Raw genomic sequence first — 10,849 nt, 5'->3', positions numbered from 1 at the left:
CGCCGCCACCGCCGGTCCCCGCGCCCGGACCCTCGCGGCCAGGCATGGACGCGGCCCGGCCCGCGGACGACCAGGACCCGCCAGGCTTGCGGTCCGCCAAGGTGGTCTTGGTGGGCGACGGCGGCTGCGGGAAGACGTCTTTGCTGATGGTCTTCACCCAAGGGAACTTCCCCGAGGTGAGTGCCCGGGCGGCCCGTGGGGGGAGGGGGGTGCTGGACTCCAGAGGACTGGGCTTTTGCCATCCAGCTTGAGGGGCATTATCTGTAAAGTGGGCGAGCGGCCCCCACGACACGCGGGGTGGGGTGGAGGGGTCAGGCACCCCGGGTACTGGGCTTGGCAGCACCGTGGCTTGGGGGGGGGCGGGGTGGTGGGCGGGGGAGGAGCCAGGCCTGCGATCTAGCCACTTACAGCTCTGTCCCCCTGAGCAAGTCTCCTGGCCCCTCTGTGCCTCCTCCTCAGCCTGCCGGTCACTTCTCTGTTCACCTCTGCGCACAGCAGCGACTCCCTGAAGACTGGGAGGTGTCATTCCCACCTAGCTCTCTGGCCCAACCCCCTCCCCCGCACCCTGTGGACTGTCCCTGAGGGATTTAGGGTGCTGGGTCAGCAAGGTAATTTCCCTTTAGCTGACTGTGTGGCTCTCAGGGCCTGGCTCCCTCACAACTGCCACACGGAGTTGTGGACTGGACAGACACCGCTGTGACCCAGGTCCACCCAGTAACCCCCGTTCAGATCAGTCTCTCAGGGTTTGCTTCCAAGTCTCTGCTTCCACCCTCTGCTTCCCCAGCACCCTGCTGAACCCCTGGTGGTGTGGGGCTCTGTGGCGTCCGAGCTGGGGGGACAAGAGCGGTGGGCTGCCTGCCGTGGGGCCCTTTCTGTAGTGCGTTGTGGCCACGTCCAGCCTGACTCCCGCTTTGTGGTTTATGGGGCTGACTCATATCCTTTCTGGCCAGCCACACATTTTTTAAGTTGTCGGGGAGACAGGGTTTCCAGGACCCCAGATGCTGCCCATGTGGGAAGCAAGTTATTATGGCTCCTCTCTGGGGCCAGGACAGGCCCTGGGCCGGGAGGGCTCTGGCCTGGCTGCCCCAGGGCTACAGGGACCCGCCTCCTTCCCAACCTCCTCCCCAACAGAGATGGCCTTGCTGGGAGGCCCAGTCCAATCTGAGAGATTTAGATGAGAATAAGGGTCTGGCACTCACCAGGGGGCCTGGCCAAGGGAGTGGGGGAGAAGAGGGGGCCCTGGCCTTGTGGGACTCCGCCCCTGCCTGGAAGTAGGCGTTCCCTGGGGCCCCTCTGACTCCAGACACTAGCCAGGCCTCTTCTGCTAAACACACAGGGTCGGAGAGCCACAAAGGTGGGGAAACTGAGGCCACAGAGTCGGGGGACACCATCTGGTGCTAGTAGAGGGTCTAAGTGTCCCCGGCCCCACTAAGACACTGTCCAAAGCTCCAGTGCTCTTTGCCTATGGACCCAGCCCCCACCCCCACCTCCACCTCCACCCCACCACTCTCCAAACCTCCTCCAGCTGCATTTTCAGTGCAGAAAGCAGGTGGGATGGTTCCTTCCCTGGCTGTAATGTGGGGGGCAGTTCTCCCCACAGGGTCCAAACCCCCTGCCCCCCGCCCCGCTCCACCACCTCCCTGCCTGCTCAGCCCTGCTAGCCTGCACCCAGACTCCCAGGGAAGTCCCTGACACACGTGTCCCCCGTGAGTGATGCTCCATCTCTGAGAGTCACAAGGGCCAACCTGAGGCTCAGTCACCTCTGTCCTGCTCAGCATAGGCCATCCTGCCTTCTGGCTCAGGACAGCTCTGCTGATAAGAGTAGGTGCTTATTGGTCCCTTGGGCAGAAGCTGACCCACCTAGGAGTTCAAAGAACACAACAGGAGGTATAACCCTGTTGTAGTCTCTAAATGATGTCCTAGCATGAGGCTAGGGAGAGGGGGCCACAGGCTAGAGGAGGACCCCAAGCTTTTCTGCTCCGTGCTGGGCACCAGGGACAAAGAAGATGGTGGAGTTGGTGACCTCATGGAAGCAGGAAACCAGGGACCGAGCCTGCTGTCTGGAGCCAGAGAGGCTCAGTCACTAGCCAGTGTCCTTGAACAGGGCACTTCCCACCTCTGGGCCTCAGTATTCCCATCAGGACAATGGGGGCTGTGCTGACTGTCACCTATAGACTTGCCCGGGTGGCGCAATGGTTACAGAGCTTGGCTACAAACAGAAAGTTCAGCAGTTCAAATCTACCCGCTGCTCCAGAGGAGAAAGATGAGGCAGTCAGTATCCATGAAGATGTGCAGCCTTGAACCCACTCGGCAGGAAGAAGGATGTGGCCATCTTCTTGCCTAAAGATTACAGCCAGGAGGCCCCGAGGGGCAGTTTTACACTGTAACACAGGGGCTGCCGTGAGTCAGGTAGAACCCGGGACTGCAAAGGTCAATGATGGTCCTCAGAGGGGCAGGGGTGGTGTCTGTGTCCTGACACAGCAGGAGCTCAGGGCCGCCAAGCCCCTGCTGAAGCAGAGGTCAGCGAATGGGGAAAGGAGTGGCCTTGCTGGGTGCTGACCCCGCCCTGGCCACCTGCTCAGGAGGTTCTGGGCCCTCCACCCCACTGAGAGGCTCCCTGAACATCATCCCCTTAGTCAGTGAGAGAGCTGTGGCCCAGAGAGTCAGGGTGATTGGCCTGAGTCATACAATTAGACACTTCCCATTTCAAAGTCAGCTCTCCCAGCCACCATGTCCCATGGTCCCCTACCAGACAGAGGGTCTGAGCAGAGGGGCCCGGGAGCAGGCAAGGGGATATGAGTTGATGAAGGAGGTTCTTGCTTGGGCCTGCTGGTAGAGGGACAGAGTGGCTCTACCCCCTTCACCTCCCCACCCCACCACTATGCTTTGTCCCCACCCCACCCCAGCCATACCCATATTCAAGGATCCATAGCTGACCAGGACCCAGCTCCAGGCACACAGCTTGAAAACCTCCTGAGTGGGGGCTCCACCTGGCATAGGCAGGAGGGGCAGGGTCCCCCCAAGCCTGTTGACCCCTCAGGGCCAAGGGCACACATGGCAGGGCATTTTGAAGGCCTCTGGACCCCTGGTACTGTTGTGGTTACATGGTGGGCTTCTAAGTGCAACATCAGCCGTTTGAAACCACCAGTCTCCCCGAGGGAACAGGATGAGGCTTTCTACTCCTGTAAAGAGCTGTAGTCCCACAGAAACCGACAGCGAGGGTTCTACCCTGCCCCATAGGGTCCCTATGAGTCAGTATCCGCTCCAGGACAGTGGGTTCTTAGTGTTAGAGCCATTCATTGTGCCCACATCTTCATCTAGATGGGGCCCTTGCCAGAGGGGGGACAGGGGGGACAGGAAGGGGGTTGGGAAAGATATGAAAGGGAGGCGACTCTTGGCCGACGGGGTCTTGACAGGACCCAGCTCTCCCCGCAGGGTGGGTGTCCAGGCAGGGCCTTAAGGAGGTGCGAATGGTTGTGAGTGACTAAAGGAACAACCACAGGCATGTGGGTGAATGCCTTCCCCGCAGGCAGGAAGAGCAGGGGTGAAGGCTCGGACGCCAGCACACAAAGACCAAAGTGACAGCATGGCCCAAGGGCTTGTGTTGCGCTCAGCACCATGTTAAGGGTGCTACTGGGTGTCTCATCGGACCCTTTCCCCCACACTCTGTGGGTCTTTGTCATCCCATTTTGCAGATGAGGGCAGTGAGGACTCAGGAGGCACGCTTTCTCTGGACGCAGAGCTTGGGGGCTGTGGCTCAAATCCACCGGGGTGGTTCTACCCTGTCCTCGAGGGACAGCTTGGAGCCTTCCAGAAACAACTTCTGTTCTCTACTGCCACGAAAGTGGGCACGATGCTGGGGGCGCTCCTAGGACACTGGCCTCAGTATCCCAGGACCCTGCCTATCTCAGCAATGGTCCCTCAATCATCATCTCTTCCCAGGACTACACTCCCACAGTGTTTGAGCGGTACTGTGTCACGCTGCAGGTGAGAGGCAAGCCCGTGTGCCTCAATCTCTGGGACACAGCAGGTGAGTGTGCCGGGCCTGGGGGAGGGGAGGGGGAGCGAGGGCCCCCAGGAGGCTAACCAGCCTCACAGGGTCAGGTGTCAGCCAGGGTGGAGAGTCCCCAGGGAACCTGGCTAAGGTAGCCCCCATGTTCTGGGGCACTTTGCTCTCAAGGGGTAGACTGTCTGTCCCTGCTCCCATCCCCTAGCACTCTACCCCAGTAGCTTATGGAAGACACATCTGACCTTGGCTTTGACCTTACTCTTCCCTCCTGACCTTGCCCGGACGAGAGTTCAGAGTCAAGTCTATACCAGAAGGTCAAAGCTAAGCATGGGGACTCCCACCTGCTCCCTGGCCTTTGGTGGGCTCATATACCTGTGCCAGGGTCTCTGCCCACCTCTCCCTCTTCATTCCCCAAGCCTCTGGCAGAGCTGGTTCCTGGGTGACCAGCCTTCAGTCCTCCAGGCCTGGCCGTACTCCTTCGAGAACAGGCTGCTCTCAGCACGTGGTCTCACCCAGGCTGGTCTTCCCAGAGCGGCTTTCACCCCACGTAGCCTCCTTCAGGTGGGACCAACCCATGCCCTCCAACCTAGCCCACCATCTGCTGATGACACCTCCTGAGGATGGGGCACTGCTGGCAGTGGGCAAGAGGGAGTGACCACCTCCCCTCTGCCCAGGGCAAGATGACTATGACCGCATGCGGCCCCTGTTCTACTCCGAGGCCAACGTCCTACTACTCTGCTTCGACGTCACCAACCCTCACAGCTTCCATAACGTCTCAGAGCGGGTAGGTCCTGATGGCCGGGTCCCACAGCCCCTCCCTGACTCCGGGCCGGCTGATGCCAGAACTGGGCCTGGCATGACATAGAGGCCCAGAGATCTGCCCCCATTGTCGAGTTCCGAACACGCTGGCTCTTTGCTGAGTTGTCAGCTGGTCCAGAAACCCTTGTCTGTCCCTAGCTGTCCCGCCCTGGACAGCAAGATCTCATCTGACGGCCGTGTTTAGGGAGAGCTCATTCCGGTGGCAGGGAGCGTGATGCCGAGAGTGGTTTGCAGTTGGTGGCTGACCTAAGGGCTCTGCGGAAGAAAAGTCTGGAGAAAGTGCTGCTGCTGCTGTATTGTCCAGTCAGCTACAACTCTAAGTGACCCTGTCGGATAGCACAGGACTGCCCCCCTCGGCCCTCCTGGGAGCAGAGCGCCACCACGCCTGTCCTCCTGCAAAGCCGCTAGGTGGATTCAAACCACCAACCTCTCAGTTCAGAGCCTGGTAGCGCTTAACCAGTGCGTTACCAGCGTAAGACCCTCTTGGGGTGGTCCAGCTCTGTAGCACATGAAGTGGCCAGGAGTCAGAATCCACTCAATCGTGACGAGTTTGGGTTTTTCTTTTCGGGTTTTACCACGTGCAGGGCTCTGTTCTGGGGACCAGGAGAGATGGTGGCTGCTGGGACCGGGGTGCTAGCAGCAGGAATGAGGGGCAGCTGGATTCTCAATCTGGTCTGAAGGCAGAGCGCCAAGACTTGCTGAAGGACTGGACATGGTGGGAGGGTGACCAGGGTAAGGAGGAGGCACTTCCTCTCCCGGGGAGGAGAGCAGGCAGGCGGGCCGGGCACTAGGTGCAGGTGTCAGCTGGAGGTTAGAAGTGGATACTTCTGTACCTGTATGTCAAGAAGGCAGGACACACGGGGGCAGAGCCTGAGGAAGATGAGGGGAACATGAGAAGGAGGAAGAGGGCCTAGAGGCCCACAGGGCAGTGGGGTCCCAGGGGGAAGCCCAGGGAATTGACTGTTGGACTTAGCAAGGTGGGGGTGTCTGGGGAAACCTTTCCAAGGGCAGTTATGGTGGCAAGGTGGTTTGTGGGCATCTGGGCTCTGACCTGCCACCATGCCCAGGTGTACTATAGTACCCGCCAAGACCAAGCAAGCCCCATCCATGTGGCCAGTGACTGCTGGACTGTGCTTCAAGTGAGCACCATCAAGGGGCCCTAGCTCCCACTGCTGAGGACTCTGAAAAAGGACCCACTCAAAGGTCCTGGATCGAGTGGGAGGGAAACGTGGAACGGGACTTAAAATCATGAAAGAACAGAGCAGTCTAACTGATCCGCTAGAGACTGGCGGGAGCCCGACCTGTGGCCCTTGGTCACCCTTCAGGCCTGGACCTGAACCCACCCGACCACAGACAGGTCTCTAGGTGGAGTCACCCCGGGGAGGCACACACTCCTTAGCGTCATCAAGCCGGCGCACTCCAAAGAACGGCGGCTGTCCCAAGACAAAGTCCGATAAAGTTCAGAAGGCAGGGCAGGAAGGGTTAGGGAACACAAGTAAAAAGTGGGTGGCGCAGTGGTCCCTGTGAGGGTGGCGATGAACGAATGTCGTGAAATGAGATGTATATGCATGTCGTTGTTGGGAGGGGCCATCCGGTTGGCTCTGACCCATGGCGACCCCATGCACAATCGCTCCTATGCCTGAGCCCATGGTGGCAGCCACTGTTTCTGTCTACCTAATTGAGGGCCTTCCTCTTTTTCACTGTCCCCCCACTTGACCCAGCCTGATGTCCTTCTCCAGGGACCGGTCTCTCCTGACAACATGTCCAAAGTGTGCATGGGTGGCCCGCTGGGAAACGGGTTTGCCATTCAACTGTCACCTGATTTGTAAAAAATACTTTAAAAGTGAGGTGTGTGTGGAGGGACCATGGAGGCCAGCCGAGGCCTGGGCTCTGGGGGCTGCAGCAAAACCCTGAGGGTGAGCACAGGTTCCACAGGGCTGAAAGGGTGGGGTGGAGGTTGTCAGGCTTGGAATGTTCTGGAAGCTGCTTTATCTGAACAAAGGAGCCCAGAAGGCCTTTGCTCCTGGAGAGGCACCCCACCCCACTCCACCCCGCCCACTTCTCCAATCTGGCCTGGCTGACCCCACACCCCACAGAGCAGCTGACATGACAGAGCAGCCCACCCACCTCACCAGCCGCCAAAACTGCCACTCACTGCCCCCACCCTCATTTTGGAGCTGCTTGAGTGGACAGGGGGTTATTTGTTAAAGGTCGCTTGTTCTGGGACATCTTTTACCTGGTTTCAGAGGTGAGATCCCTGACCTGACCATGCTGCGCACACTGTGTGACTAAGACCCATTACAAGGCCATGTTCAGTTCTGCATTCAAGCCACGGCCCTGGTTCCCCGGGGGTTGGGGGACGGATGAGCATATCCTGGAAGCCCTCCACCCGAGCCTGCCTCCTCCAAGTTGAGGGCATCGCTGAGGTCAGGCCTGAAAGTGGGAGAGGCCTTCAGGACCACTCCTGACAGGCCCCGCCCTCCCACCCCACAGTGGTACCCAGAGGTGAGTCACTTCTGCAAGGAGATACCCATTGTTGTTGTGGGCTGTAAGACAGACCTGCGCAAGGACAAGACGATGGTGAATAAGCTGCGAAAGAAAAGACTGGAGCCGGTGACCTACCACAGGGTAGGAATGCGGGCAGGGCCGTGGGACCGGGTGTGGGGGCACAGCCAGGAGAGCCTCCCTCTGAGGCCCCAGGTGGCCAGCGGGCACAGGGCGTGGGATGGGGGCAGCTCAGGCTATCCACTGGAATGTGCTTAAAGGTTATTCCTGTAAAAGGAAGAAGGAAACTGCATAGGTGAGGAGCCTGAGGCCCGGAGGGGTCACCCATCGCTCCTGGGGTGGGGTGGGGTGTTGGGTTGGCCCAAGAAATAGTTCGGTTTGTTGGTGGCTTAAGAGGCACAGAGATGCAGCCCAGGGCTGAGGAAAGAACCAGGTTGGAGGCTGCTAGGTGAGCTTGGTAGAGCCAGGGGGCAGGGACAAGCACTTAGCAAACTCCGACCCTGCTATTTTGCCCCGGAGAGCCCTGGCTCAGGGACGAGGGAGGCTAAATGAGAGATCTACCCAGCAGCCCAGCCTCATGGCAGCTCCACCCGCTGTCCCTGTAGGGCCAGGAGATGGCACGGTCTGTGGGCGCGGTGACCTACCTCGAGTGCTCTGCCCGGCTCCAGGAGAACATCCGCAGCGTCTTCGAGGAAGCCGCAGCCGTGGCCCTCAGCAGCCGAACACAAAACTTCTGGCGGCGGATAAGGCAGAGCCCCTGCGTGCTGACCTGACCTGTCCCCGCCCCGCCCTGGGCAAGAGGGAGGGCGCTGGGCACTGACTGCCTCCGTGGCTGAGCGGACCACACCTACTCTCAACAGTGGCTGGTGGTCGCTGACTGTCCTACTTTTACACCTAGTAGGTAGTGGTCAGTGACTGCCCTACTTATGACACCTCGGGTGGATGGGCACCACGATGCCTGCCTGGAGCCCTGGACTGCAGCAAGCCTTCTGAGGCTTGAGCAAAGGGCATCCAGCACCCTCAGACCCACCAAGCCTCCGAGACTTATAACCGGCGTCCATGGCCTGGCCCTGAGCCAGCCATCCCGGAATGTGCAGCCTGGCGCCACCTGGTGGCTGTTCCTGGGGACTCCTTGGATTCAGAGTCTTTGGACCATCCTTTGCTCAAATCCTCTCTTCCCTTGTCCCGACCCCATTAGTACTGTCCAACTAAAATGACATCACGTGTCAGGCCGCCCCAGGCCTTTTTGTTCCAAAGAGGATGAGCGCCTGCCCCTTGTAGGCTCTGGAGGGCTGCCACGATCCAAATACAGGTGCTTCCCTGCCAGGTCGTGGGGCACCGTTCTGGGACAGTCTGAGCCTCGGCGTTCTCGTCTGTGGAGGGGGACTGGGCACAGACTGCATCATGGGGCGAGAGGGTCGTGCTGACCAGCAACCACACCAAGAGTTAGGAACGCTCACGAGCACGGCTTTCATGTCCTGGCGGACCTACGGGCAGAGCCCCTTTGTTGCCCTCCAAAGAGAGTGCAGTGCGTTCTTTGACCCATGGAAGAAGGCTTGTGGCCACCTCTCGGCCAGCGAGTCCACGTGCGCCGTTTGTACACCAGCTCCCTCTGTGTCTCTGTGCCGCAGCCTTCCTAACTGTGTCCCCCTGCTGCTGCACACTTAGTAGGGTAGGATATAGTGTAAACGTCACGTGTACGTGCCGCCAACTCAAAAACTCCATTCTGAATCAGAGAGACCCTACAGGACAGGGTAGAACTGGCCTCTGTGGGTTTCTGAGACTTACTCTTTTTTTTTTTCTTCTCGAGACTTACTCTTTACAAAAATAGAAAGCCTCTCGTTTTTCTCCAGGGGAGCGGCTGGTGGTTTCAACCTGTTGACCTCGGGGTTAGCAGCCCAACACATACCCCGTTCGGCTGCCAGGAAACCAAACAGGAACTGTGGTGGTGTTGTGGATGAAGTGTTGGGCTGCAGGTTCAAGCCCACCAGCCACTCCTCAGGAGAAAGGTGAGAGAAAGCTGGGCTGTCTGTCCTACGGGTTTACAGTTTCTAACTCTATAGAGCAGTCCCTGTCCGTCCTGTGGGTTCCCTGAGTCGGGGATCGACTCAGTGGGTTTAGGTTTGGGGGTGGACTGCAAAACCAGAAACACTGGTGTGACTGGCCTGCTTTCCTGCGGTGGTCTGTAACAGGACACCCAATATCTCCCAGGTAAACCCCAGACTCACTGCCACCCTGTCAGGGATGACTCAGAGCGAGTCTCGGGGGTGGGGGTGGGGGTGGGGTGTTCTGAGGCTGTCACTGTTGTCGGGAGTAGAAAACCTAGTCTTTCTCCCTCAGAGCCGCTGGTGGTTTTGAACTGCCAACCATGCACATCGCAGCCCAACTTGTAGTGACTACACCACCAGGGCTTCTAGTATCAGGACTTAATTTTCACCTTAATCGCCTCCTACTTATGCCCCCTAACACCACTAAGAGAGCAGGCAGCAGGGCAGAACTGATTCCTCCCGCTGAGCAGACTGACTGCCACCCCGGCACCATCATCAGCACCCACTCGCTCTCACCCCGGGGTCTGCAGCTTCCTGTCCCACCTGCTTTGCACAACCCCACACAGCCTGCCACAGGCCTCGGGGTGACCATGGTGGGGCTCAGCTCTCACCTCTTGCAGCTTCCAGCTCTCTGGAAGTGGCTTCTCTTGGCTGTAACTTCCTCACCAAACCCTCCCCCCCCCCCACACCAACCCTCTCTCACACACACACACACACACACACACACACACACACACACACACTGGCTGGTTAGGGCCCCTCCCATGTGTCACCAATGACTCTGCTTTGGGCTGGTAGGGCCCAGACTGCAGGTTCCCTGTGTAGCACACACTCCTTGCTCCTGTGGACACACTGGGAAGCTCCCTCAGCACCCGTCTGCCAAAGGAAAGAGGTACGGAAGCAGTGACCCAGCCCCAGCAAGTCACCATCATCACACACAGGACTCAGTAACCACCGGGCTCTGCACCACCCCCCAGCCCCTCACTTCCCACACACCCTGACCAGCACTGTGAGCGCCCTCACCACACCCCCGTACGGAGGGCACATTACCCCTAGGAGCCAGTCAAGAGTAACTGGCCTGAGATCAGCAACGGAAAGTGTTAAGGCCAAGATTTGAACTCATATCTGCCACCAACTCCTGAACCCAAATGCTATGACATGCCAGGCCAGGGGCTGGAGACAAGGAGATGCAGGGGACAAGGACCCTGACTCAAAGCAGAGAAGCCAGCTTAACCAGCGGTAGCACGCACTCTAATCGTGGGACATTAGAGAAAGGTGGGCTTTGAGCCAGACTTGGAAAGTCAGGAAAGGGAGACTGGGAAAGAACATTCCGGACACCCAGTGTGTTTGAGGGAACACAGTGCCCCCCTCCTGTGGTCCAAGTGGGGGCTCCCCACAGGTGCCATGCCACACTGTTCTCTCCCTGTGCTCGGCCCTCGAACCAAAGTCCTGAGACCACCTGCCCTCG

The 10,849-nt window shown here is 59.0% G+C and overlaps 1 protein-coding gene across 1 annotated transcript; it reads left to right on the top strand.

Moving 5' to 3' along the window:
* The first annotated feature begins 44 nt into the window (after positions 1-44).
* On the top strand, positions 45-8,562 carry RHOD (ras homolog family member D). Its single transcript, XM_004713574.2, has 5 exons — positions 45-176; positions 3,943-4,030; positions 4,684-4,793; positions 7,322-7,456; positions 7,939-8,562. Exons 1-5 carry the CDS (start codon positions 45-47, stop codon positions 8,104-8,106), a joined length of 633 nt encoding a protein of 210 aa, XP_004713631.1. The 3' UTR covers positions 8,107-8,562.
* The last annotated feature ends 2,287 nt before the right edge of the window (positions 8,563-10,849 follow it).

This window comes from Echinops telfairi, unplaced genomic scaffold (assembly GCF_000313985.2).
Source record: "Echinops telfairi isolate 266 unplaced genomic scaffold, ASM31398v2 ScPeMD7_7417;HRSCAF=8455, whole genome shotgun sequence".
Classification (NCBI taxonomy): Eukaryota; Metazoa; Chordata; class Mammalia; order Afrosoricida; family Tenrecidae; genus Echinops; species Echinops telfairi.
Note: the sequence above shows the minus strand (reverse complement) of the source record. Positions and strands in the feature narration are given on the sequence as shown.

Bases quoted from the DNA above. Each gene is read 5' to 3' on its own strand.
- RHOD (XM_004713574.2), top strand. From the start codon at position 45: ATGGACGCGGCCCGGCCCGCGGACGACCAGGACCCGCCAGGCTTGCGG. The intron at 177-3,942 runs GTGAGTGCCCGG...ATCTCTTCCCAG, and splicing joins CCCAAGGGAACTTCCCCGAG to GACTACACTCCCACAGTGTT. The intron at 4,031-4,683 runs GTGAGTGTGCCG...CCCTCTGCCCAG, and splicing joins CAATCTCTGGGACACAGCAG to GGCAAGATGACTATGACCGC.